Here is a 10,845-nt window from a genome sequence, read left to right as displayed (position 1 = left end):
CAGTGTAAAAACTGCCAGTTATGTGGCACGAACTTTTTCTCTGGGGGTTCCGACCCCCAAGTCCCTGCCTACCAGGGCAGGAGTCTTATCCTATAATAATTTGAATCCTTGAACTCCATTGTACCAGTTGACGTTGAATCGCTGCGCTTCCTTATATACAGCGCTGTATTATATATTGTTTCCGGTCTAGCGTAAGTTTAGCTTCGGTGCGGACCGATTGATATTAATCCGAGTATGAAAGATTCCTAACCATCAATTGATGCTCGGAAGCAAGCGCTCGAGCGAAGCGAGGGTTTCCAGCTTGTATGTACATGCAATTAACCGACTTTCGGGGAATCGAACCCCGGACCTATCCCATGTTCGCAGACTCGAAAGCCTCGTGCGAAGGGATCATCATACCCCTTGGCCAAAAGTCCCTTTTGTGGGGTCTTGGCTAGAAGTTCACAGAAGTACTTTTATACTTAAAAGATAGGGGGGTAATAATTTTATGCCTGAAAAATCAGGTATCTAGTTAATTCTTTTACTATATACGAGGTATTATTATAAGTTTATCTTGGGTTGAAAACCCCACAAAAGGGGCTTTTGGTCTAGGGGTATGATGATCCCTTCGCACGAGGCTTTCGAGTCTGCGAACATGGGATAGGTCCGGGGTTCGATTCCCCGAAAGTCCAGGTACTTTTTTTTTTTTTTCTTACATTTTTGGTGGATTTTTAGTCTGTTTTTTAACACCTCTCAAAAGTTCTGTGAACACAGCAAAAGAAAGGCTTGGGGTTCGATTTGCACATGACTTCGGTAAACATGGGAACATTGAAAGGTCCGGGGTTCAATTCCCCGATAGTCCATTGTCTTTCATTTTTTCTTTTTCTTTTTCTTTTTGTCTTATCCGGTTTTTGCTCTCTTTTCTTTACAATCAATTGATCCAAAAAAAAATTCGACGTCAATTTCAAGCTACTCACCTGTAATTGAGTTAATTTCCAAAATCCGATACCCCCGGGGCCCCGTTCTAGGCACCATATTTGAATGATCGTCAGGGTTTTGTTCTAACTACTATGGGCCTACCCTGTGCGGAGAAGCTGCGCCTCCTCCACCTTAACCGATGTGGAGGAGGTTTCTACATAATTTTCTAAAAATTTCGGTCATCAATTCCCCGAGGAATAGGGATTAGTTACACCGAGACCCAACTTAAAATGGAATTGAGGCCCAACAGTGAGGAGTTTCGAGCTCAGCGATAGGTCGGGTTCTTCAATGTCAATAATGAGGACCATGCGAGCATCTCTTTTGTCTGCACTTCTCTGGTCGCACACTTTTTGGGCTTTTACAGAAGGGACGGATATAAACTTCAGAAGGTACTGTGTTCCAAGTGACCTGTGGCGGTTGATCCTGGCAAATCGATCAATTGATGCAATCCATGTCTAATAGTTTGCAGTGACTCCAATGATGAAGCATTCTCCCCCAAGGCACTTGCTGTTGGAAAAGGCATCCAATGGCCAGACTTGCAGCCGTCCAAATTTGTTTTAACATTGGAAACCCCTGTCGCCACCGTAGACTATGGTTCGGAGGTAGCTGGGTACCCATTCTTCGAAATCGAGTCAGTAGACACACCAGCACAGATTGAAGTCAAATATAGCGAGCCATATCATGGTCTCGAGAATGTCTGGGGGGATGGTCCCTACACATTCGCTACTGGTCTCTCCAATGCTGTTCGGGTGGAAACATTCAATATTACCAAAGCAGGAAGTGTGACATCTTCATTGATTCAAGGTGGACAAAGATGGCAGTCTATTCGATTGGTTGCCGGCAAGAAAGTCTCAATCTCCCGAGTGGGCTTCGAGCCGTCAGTTTCTGTCACGGATACAAACATCTTCTTCCCAGCTCAATTCTCATCTGATGATGCTGTGTTCAACGCGGTCTGGAGACTGGGACAGAAAGCTACAACTCTGGCATGTCTTGAGAAAGGTTCCCAGAAGGCCATTTGGGATATCGATTCAGCCAAAGGAGCCTTTGTACACAGTACGAGGGCCACCCCGAATGTCGAGGCATCTAAACTTGCAAATTACACCTTGGAATTCGAAACTTCTATTGAGAGGGGTGGAGTATGGTGGTCGGTAGTAAGTTTTCCTAGCCCATGATGGTTTCCCTTACTGCCATATCAGTCTACCTATTCTAACCGGTAATGCATAGGCCCAAAACATAGGTCTCGGCAATGCCATTCAACTCTTACTCGTTGGAGAGTTACCCGAGGCATCAACTTTTGCCAACACGAACAAGTCCTTGACCCCCCCAAATAGTATTTTATTGGCATACGGGTATGGGTTTGTGAACCAAACGACCCTGGAATCTTATCTGCTTGATACCTTTACCATTCCATTCAATGTCCATGAAAAGGAATGGCACACCATCACTACGGTTCTTTCACATGGGAACCAGCTTGCTGTGCAGCTGAATGGCACGTCTGTCTTCAACGTCTCCTTATCGGACTACTACACTGGCGGCTCTGAAGTATCACTCGACGGGTCCTTTGGTTTCGGAGCCTATCAAGATCAATCTGCCTGGGTCCGCAACGCTCAAGTCCATGACAGTGCTAACGGTTCCTCTCTTTATACGGACAGCCTTCGTGACCAGAGTGCTTTGGCACGATACGGAACACAGGCTAACCTAGGGACCGTTTGCTTGGATGGGCCCAAACGAGACCGCTTGGTCTGGATGGGCGATTTTTATCACACCTCACGTATTATCGGTGCTAGCACTGATCGATTCGATTGGTCACGCGGGACCTTGTCTTTCTTACTGGAAACCCAAGCTTCCAATGGCCAACTGAATTTTTCACCCAGTATGGGATATGATCCAACAACCACCATTGATGTTTTTAGCACAGACGGTGCTTATGATGGATTGGAAGATTATCAGATTCTTGGCTTCTTAGCCTTCTATCACTTGATTCAACAAACCAATGATTTGCAGTATGCAGCTCAGACTTGGCCACAGTGGGAAAAACAACTGACATGGCTTTTGAGTACCATTAATGCCACAGATGGACTGGTAGACTTGGATAGCGCATTCCTCGGCACAGGCGATGGGGGATCGGCAGTCAGTTGCATTGCAGTCGAAGCCCTCAACGGAGCCGCGGAGATTGCCAGTGCACTTGGCAATACAACTGCCGCCAGCACATACAAGGACTCCGCTGAAAAGTTAGCAGATGCTATCAACACGCATCTCTGGAATGAAGAGCTTGGAGTTTACTCCCTCGGTCGATCAGAAAAAAATGACTTCAGCGTCGCTGGAATTGGACTTTGTATCACTTCTGGGGTTGCAAATTCAACCAGAGCCTCACAGGCAGTATCTTCCCAGATTCTCGAGAAGCTGAAACTTGGCCCTGGGTACAAAGATGATACAACGGTAAATGCAACGGAGTCCGGAGTCTCAATCTCACCAAACACCAATGGTTTCTTATTGCCCGCTTTGTTCATGGGTAATGCCACCACAGCCGCCAAGGATCTTCTTCGATCTGCGTGGGGAGCAATGTTGTCAGAGGATGTGGAAAACGGTCTGGGAAATGACACTACATCTACCGGCGCAAGCTGGGAATATCTCGACCTGGATGGCTCGCCCGGTCTGGGCCTTTTCACGAGCTTGAGCCACCCATGGGGAGGCGCGGCAACATACGTTCTCACTGAGTGGGCCGCTGGATTGCGTCCAGCCAGTGGACCTCAAGGATTTGGATACAAGAATTGGGTCTTAGCACCGGACACAGGAATAGATATGGGCCTAAAACAGGCAAGTGCTCGAGTCGTCACGGAGGGGGGAAATATTTTGTCAGTGGCATGGGAAGTTGAAGGAGAATTGTTGAAAGTGACAGTCAACGCACCACATGGTACTAAAGGGAAGATTCAGATCGGCAGTAAATACGAGACAGTCAGCGGAGGAGGTACTCAGACACTGCGCATGAAGAGATGAAACACAGTTGATGGGGTCGTTTCAATGTTGTGGTTGCTAGTACTGCTACCGAGTCTGGCGTCGGTCGCTGCTTAGCGTTGCCTGATGCCAGGGGCATTGAATACCTGATAGCAATTTGCAAATTTTCCTTGATGAATTGTTCCATAGAAAATCCAGCCCTGGAGTCTCATAGGTTGACAGAAGTTAGTGATCATTGATGACCAGTACTCCTACTAACTAGTAACTTACATAGTACTACTGACTCCTGAGTGCCAAGGCGGTGGGTCCCTCTGGGCAGATAGCGAAGATTGCATTCTGCCATTTAATACCGCCTTTAAATATCCTAGCTGAGTCAGCTCAGTGGACTCAGTGGATCCCATAGTTAGTTAATGGCCCACATTCCTCTTGTACATTCGTAACATTCCTCGTCCTTTGTTCATTGTCCGTTTTCCTCTGACAAATTGTTGCCGATTCCGGAAAACACACCTAAATCTAAAAGATATGGGGGTTGATCTTGTTTTTTTGCGGTACTCGAAAGCTCAAAGCCCCCACGGCAGCTAACATGTCCCGAAAACAGAGCAGACGGCTAAATCGCAACCGCCGTAAGCCAATGTTAAAATAACGATGAGGTCCCCGGTCACTCAGAACGAAGTTTCCGTCCTGAATCTTCCAAGGTCGCTGATATCACAAATATTCATTCATCATGGGTCGTTCACGTAGCACCCAGGATGATATTGAATCGAATTGCGACGAAGAGCCATCGTCTTGGCGCGAGTGGGCGACGATTATAAGCTGGTGTGTACTGGGGTACTTGTGCCTCATTCTGATTGTGATTGGTTATTTTGACCCATCACTCTTGCCAATCGATCCATCGGCCCTGGTGTTCAACAAGGGTATTTCCCCGTTTTTTGCCTTCTCGCGTGGATCGGAGCATTTTCCGAAACCGCATGGCTTTAAGATTGTTGCACTAGTGCCTTTCAGGTATCACGAGCGTACAGAAATTCTTGATTGCTATTTGCAGGTAAGTGTGCCTCCTAGTAGCTTCCGAATTGGTGCATATGGGATGTTGACATTTTAGCAGAAAAATCTAGTCCACAATCATGGTTTTCTTGACCAGGTCGTTTTTGTGCCTCAGACACACGATACCGTTAGTCTGGAATGGCTAAGATCCACAGTAATGGAGACCCCTGGGTATGCTATAGCTCCACCTGGTCAGGACATGGACTGGAAAATCACTCGGGACAACGTTATGTACATTCGCATTGATGGAGATGTCGTCTTTTTGGAAGATCATACCATTCCCACGATTGTGAAAACCAAGTTGGATAACCCCAACTCGCTGATGGTCTCCGCCAATGTTGTGAATGAGGCTGCCCTTGCAACACTACATAGCCATACCGGCGTTGCTCTTCCGTACCTACCGGAGCTACATCATGTCGAGCAGCCGTCTCGATCCAAATCCCAGCTCAGCCATGGGTGGCGGGCCTCAAGCTTGCCCGCATGGCAAGGGCCAGCAAGCTTTCGAGTTCAAAAGGGATTCAAACCACCATTCGAGGGTCACCGATGGTTGTTGCCCGCCGATCCAGGTCCTGATCGAGATCCTATCGCGGCGTCGGTATACACGGAAACTGGACCGACTCTAGAAGACTGGACGGTTGCTGCCCAGCAACATTACTCGTTTCTTCACCATCTTGAATTGAAACATTTGAAGTTGTACAAATTTCCTCTTTGGGCAGATCCCACCGAGCCGATCAGCCAAAATTTCGGATGTTTCTGGGGGAAAGATGCGTTGGCTCTTCGTGAGATTTTCGAGCGCAATCCCACCAATAACGAACTTCAAAAGCCATGGATTGGAGTCAATGGCACCAGACCGCATGTCAAAATTGATGGAAAGGGTCTTGCCTCCCATTACTCTGCCAGTTCAGGAACTGAGGGTCTAGATTCAACTGATGTCTTGGACCGCTATCGAGCATATGCCCAAGAGAAAGTCTGTCGATATACATCGTGACGGAAAGCTTCCAAGGTGGAAGGGATCTGATCACCACTTTTCTTTTTGTCAAATTTGTAAATTTCAAGGCCCGCAATACATACTTTCTATCTCAATGTTGCCCATATTCATACGGGTACAACGAATCGTAGTCCTTGCTACCACCTAGGAAGACGAGCCACCACCGGTTGACCTGGGCAGTCAAAACCCCCAAAATCGATCTGAATGTTTACTGGTGGAATGCATTTCTCGGCCGAGTACCTCACAAGGGTGAAGTCATAATAGGCTAGATCTAAGTGGATGCTTGATTCCAGGGACTGGGTCGATCACATCATCAGAAAGCTGATTGTGCCATTAGCGCACCCCACAACCCCAAGCTAATCTCGGGATGGACCAAAAATGGTATGCTCCAAATGAACTACTACGCTGCAGATCATCTGAATCTTAATGTCGAAAAGACAGACTTGCGGTCCCTGATTTGATGCCATCTGTTCTTGTGATGATGCGAGAGCCCTCGACATATAGGGGGGGGGGGGGGGGGGACAATACCTAGAACTTTAAGCGCTTGAAATTCAAATAGCTTCTACATACCCATGTTAATAAAAGCATTCCTTTGCTAAAATTGAATATTGTCTTTGACAGCAACGATTTGCAAAGAAAAATTGACAATGGCCTCTACGGTTTCGCACGATGGTGCCTTCGGCGCTCATAAAGGTACCGAATCGGTGGACATTGAGAAACAAGACAGACCAATTGCCTTGGACTCTGGACTTCCAAAATCTCTCGGCGCAGGTGTAAGTTACGATGATATCATGAAAGAAAAGAAGAAGACAACTGACGATGAATCGCACGGGAAATCTAGTCAGCATTGGCACTGGGAGCATTCGGTACGACACTCACCACTCTCTCGTTGAGTTTGATGGAATGGCGTGGAGTAACCACCAACAACGTTTTCGTTGCCAACTTCTTTTTCATTGCTGCATTTGGGCTGGTGATAACTGCACAGTGGGAGTTGTCTATTGGAAATGGGTTCGCCTATACGGTTTTCAGCGCTTTTGGTACGTTTGATGTTCAACCTTCAATGACAAAAGAAAAAAAAAACCCTCGTTCTAATCAAAATCATTATCACATCAGGTCTCTTCTACGCTGGATATGGAGCTTTGTTAACCCCTGCATTTGGAGTTGCCGCAGCATACGGTGGAACCAGCACAGCAGAGTATAACAATGCCGTCGGATTTTTTATGATCTTATGGACGGTTTTTGTCTTTACCTTCCTTATCGCTTCCCTCGCAAGCAATATCGCTTACATCCTGGTCTTTCTCTTTGTTGATCTTGGATTCTTGTTCGTCGCCGCAAGCTATTTTGCCGTGGCTGATGGCCATGCTGCATCTGCTGTTGCGTTACAAAAGACTGGTGGTGTATTCTGTTTCTTGGCCGGTTTGATTGGATGGTATATTGTATTCCATTTGCTGCTGCAGGACTCGATTCTAGATTTACCGCTTGGTGATACTTCGCGGTATTTTGGAAAGAAGAAACAAAAGAAAGAGGAGTAGATTGCGTGATTAGATAGATCGTGATCAGCAACAGGAGTGCTGGTTTTACGGGAAGCGCCATAAGCCCGTAAATGCGAAGGTGCATATCGGTTACGTGCTAAATTTAATTTTATTGTGATATTTGATTTTGAATTTTCGATTCAAGTAGGTGCTTATTGCTTATGCCTAAAACGATATAGTGAATTGTATCATGCAAGATCAATTCAAATGTTGATCCAACTGCCGATGCATTGGAATCGAATTACTCCGCTCGCCCACAGTGGGGCAATGCATAATCTACGATAAAATGCGGATAACGACATCAAGCCCCGGTTTGACGAAAACAACACCTGAATGTTACTATTTTGTCGGCCGAGTATTGATCGCATTTTTGGGTAGCTGATATGGCGTATGTACATCGATCGCATCATTACTTATGAGTAGCATGTCATTAATATGAACAAGGCTGTAATAATGATTGCCTATATACTGCAATGTTGCGGCTTTCGTTAAGCAGAGATATTATTTTCTACGAGAAACTTCTTTTAATCACGGCATTTCACACAGTATGACAGCCAGCGTACCAGCAACAGACCCAGCAGTCTATGCTTCTTATGAAGCGAAATGGGCTACCCTCCCTGACACTGCCGAGGCATGGCTAGCTAGAGCAAGCGAGGTAGCTGAAGTTCTGGCACAAGATGCTGCTCAGAGAGATCAGGAGAACAAGTCACCACGTGCTGAGATTGCTCTTCTAAAGCATTCAGGCCTACTGAAGCTTTTGGGACCTAAGAAGTATGGCGGTGGAGAACAGCCGTGGAAGATTGGGTACCAGGTCATCAGAGAGGTCGCTAAGACAGATGGGTAAGACTTAAAGATCAGTTTGAGCGGACGCGCGAAGAGCATGCTGACAACAATGAGTTAACAGGTCTATTGGCATGCTACTCGGATATCATCTTTTGTGGTCCACCACTGCAAATGTTGTTGGTACCCCGGAACAAATTGAGCGCACCCACGAATTGATCATATCGAATAACTACTTCGTTGGTGGCGCGGTCAACCCACGGGATAGTGACCTGAAGATCACATCGGATGGCGACCACATAGTTTTCAATGGAGCCAAGCACTTCAACACTGGCGGTGTTGTGTCAGACTTGACCGTCCTGGAGGGTGTTCTGGAAGGCACAGAGAACCACATTTTTGCTCTGGTTGAGACTCGACAGCCAGGAATCCAGTTTGCTCATAACTGGCATAATATTGGTTTGCGCCTTACAGAATCCGGTGGTGTCAAGCTCGAGAATATCCGCGTGCCATGGAGAGATGCGCTGGGCTGGGATGAAACCACCAAACAGCCTCGTGAGGATATTTTGCTCATTCCTTTCGCCACCTTACTTCTTCCAACGTGCGTCTTCTCTGTTAAATCCCCTGCTCTGGAACTGTCATTAGTACCGACTGAGTCGCTAACATATCGGTATCCCTTAGTATTCAACTCGTCTTCAGCAACTTTTACCTGGGCATTGCCATCGGATCCCTGGAGTTCGCATCCAAGTATACAACCAATGGCACCCGCCCCTGGCCCTTTGGTGGAGATGACAAAGAGTCCGCAACCGACGAGTTCTATATTCTAGAGCGATATGGTAACTTTTTTGCGCATCTCCGGGCCACTGAGGCATTGGCCGACCGTGCGGGGGATCAGATCTCTGAGCTATATACCCGCCATGGATCCAATAGGTCAGCTTTGACCGCGGAGGAGCGAGGTGAGGTTGCTGAGTGGGTTGCCAGTGTGAAGGTAGTCACTACCGACGTTGGACTTCGGGTTACATCTGGTGTGTTTGAGGTGACTGGTGCTCGGGCGACTGCCTTGAAGGTGGGACTCGATCGATTCTGGCGAGACATCCGAACACACACTCTACACGATCCTGTGGCGTACAAAAACCGAGAACTGGGACGGTTCGTGCTCTTGCATGAGTACCCCGCGCCGTCGTGGTACACTTAGGTGGAGGTAACAGGGAAAGATTAGAATAGGTGATGACGGGCAAGCATGAATTTTATGATGAATAAGATCACAGATTAGGTCAATTTCCCCTCTCTCTCTCTCTTTTTAAATATTTCATTGAGGATCATATAGGGGTATAAGTGAAGAGGATATAGATCTAAGATCGAGATTATAGATATGGCAGGTGTCACGGCGATAAGCCCCGCGACAGATAACAGATGCCGATCTGAAAAAAATTCGGCTTTTTTCCGTGGGGTTTGGCCCCGTTTTGACCAAAACTTTTTTCTCTTGTCGCATTCCCTTTTCCACATCCTTGCAAGTTGTTCACTCAGTTCACTTTTCAACTCAGCCAAAATGGTTCAGAAATTCTACGTTACCTACAACCAGGTAAGTGATCACTCCACATTTCCACCTATCATGTCCAGGCACCATAAACTTTGGACATTAGTGGAGCGATTGACTCAAAAAAAAAACAGTGGTCTGACTGATTGGTTGTTATAGGTGCACAAGCTCTGCCAGCAGTCGGCAGGTGCTATCCTGAAGGAGAACCCTCCTCACTTGATGATCGCGATTGGCGGTGGTGGTTATGTTCCCGCTCGTATCCTCCGGTATGTACTGGATCCGCTTGGTCCCTAGATCACTACTAGTATAGTATACATAGAAGCGCAAATCTAACCGCCCACCTCTCAAACAGTTCCTTCCTCAAGGGCCCCGGTGACCCCAACATTCCCATCCAGGCCATCGGTCTGTCCCTCTACGAGGATCTTGGCCGCGGTGATGCCGAAGAGGTCCCTGGCACCAAGGTGACCCGCACACAGTGGTTGGACCTGAGCTCTCTCGAGATGGCCAACCTGATCGGCAAGAACATCTTGATCGTCGATGAGGTTGATGACACCCGCACCACTCTGGAGTACGCCGTGCGCGAGCTGGAGAAGGATGTCCAGATTGCTCAGAAGCAGCTCGGTCGCGAGGGCGAGAAGACCAACTTCTCCATTTTCGTGCTGCACGTGAGTGTCCCCAAGATATTCGATCTTCATAACATGTTGGTTGCTAACATACCTCTCTGCAATAGAACAAGAACAAGGAGAAGAAGGGTGTTCTGCCCGCCGATATGATGGAGGGTGGTCGTTACCACGCCTCTGTCACCACCGACGACGTGTGGATCTGCTACCCTTGGGAGGCTAGGTATGTCCCCACGAATTCACAAAATATAAACTGAACAGAGACTAACCATGCATTCTCACCAGGGATATTGACGAGCACGACGCCCTCGCAAAGGAGAACCCCATCATCTAAAAACCTTCGGGCCTTTCTTGCATCGTTCGAACAGAATACCCATTCTGCGCGGCGCTTCTATACAGCTGGTGGCTTTTTAGTCCCTTGGCGATCTAATCCCGGAT

At 47.3% G+C, this 10,845-nt stretch overlaps 5 protein-coding genes across 5 annotated transcripts; all 5 read left to right on the top strand.

Annotated features, from left to right (window-relative positions):
* Window positions 1–1,187: 1,187 nt before the first annotated feature.
* N7466_005202 (uncharacterized protein) lies at window positions 1,188–3,954 on the top strand (the record flags this gene model as incomplete). Its single annotated transcript, XM_057164599.1, has 3 exons — window positions 1,188–1,206; window positions 1,420–2,108; window positions 2,182–3,954. The coding sequence occupies 3 exons, from the start codon at window positions 1,188–1,190 to the stop codon at window positions 3,952–3,954; spliced, it is 2,481 nt and encodes an 826-aa protein (XP_057023280.1).
* A 682-nt stretch (window positions 3,955–4,636) lies between these two features.
* On the top strand, window positions 4,637–5,941 carry N7466_005201 (uncharacterized protein; the record flags this gene model as incomplete). Its single annotated transcript, XM_057164598.1, has 2 exons — window positions 4,637–4,954; window positions 5,015–5,941. 2 exons carry the CDS (start codon window positions 4,637–4,639, stop codon window positions 5,939–5,941), a joined length of 1,245 nt encoding a protein of 414 aa, XP_057023279.1.
* Window positions 5,942–6,588: 647 nt separating this feature from the next.
* N7466_005200 (uncharacterized protein) lies at window positions 6,589–7,473 on the top strand (the record flags this gene model as incomplete). Its single annotated transcript, XM_057164597.1, has 3 exons — window positions 6,589–6,714; window positions 6,783–6,978; window positions 7,055–7,473. 3 exons carry the CDS (start codon window positions 6,589–6,591, stop codon window positions 7,471–7,473), a joined length of 741 nt encoding a protein of 246 aa, XP_057023278.1.
* A 547-nt stretch (window positions 7,474–8,020) lies between these two features.
* Window positions 8,021–9,445, top strand: N7466_005199 (thermophilic desulfurizing enzyme family protein; the record flags this gene model as incomplete). The annotated part of the gene is made up of 3 exons (XM_057164596.1): window positions 8,021–8,313; window positions 8,378–8,851; window positions 8,932–9,445. 3 exons carry the CDS (start codon window positions 8,021–8,023, stop codon window positions 9,443–9,445), a joined length of 1,281 nt encoding a protein of 426 aa, XP_057023277.1.
* A 354-nt stretch (window positions 9,446–9,799) lies between these two features.
* Window positions 9,800–10,741, top strand: N7466_005198 (xanthine phosphoribosyltransferase; the record flags this gene model as incomplete). Its single annotated transcript, XM_057164595.1, has 5 exons — window positions 9,800–9,832; window positions 9,947–10,053; window positions 10,140–10,452; window positions 10,518–10,630; window positions 10,693–10,741. 5 exons carry the CDS (start codon window positions 9,800–9,802, stop codon window positions 10,739–10,741), a joined length of 615 nt encoding a protein of 204 aa, XP_057023276.1.
* Between the last annotated feature and the right edge of the window lie 104 nt (window positions 10,742–10,845).

Source organism: Penicillium verhagenii (genome assembly GCF_028828195.1).
Source record: "Penicillium verhagenii strain IBT 33310 chromosome Unknown utg000005l_segment0_segment0, whole genome shotgun sequence".
Lineage (NCBI taxonomy): Eukaryota > Fungi > Ascomycota > Eurotiomycetes > Eurotiales > Aspergillaceae > Penicillium > Penicillium verhagenii.
Note: the sequence above shows the minus strand (reverse complement) of the source record. Positions and strands in the feature narration are given on the sequence as shown.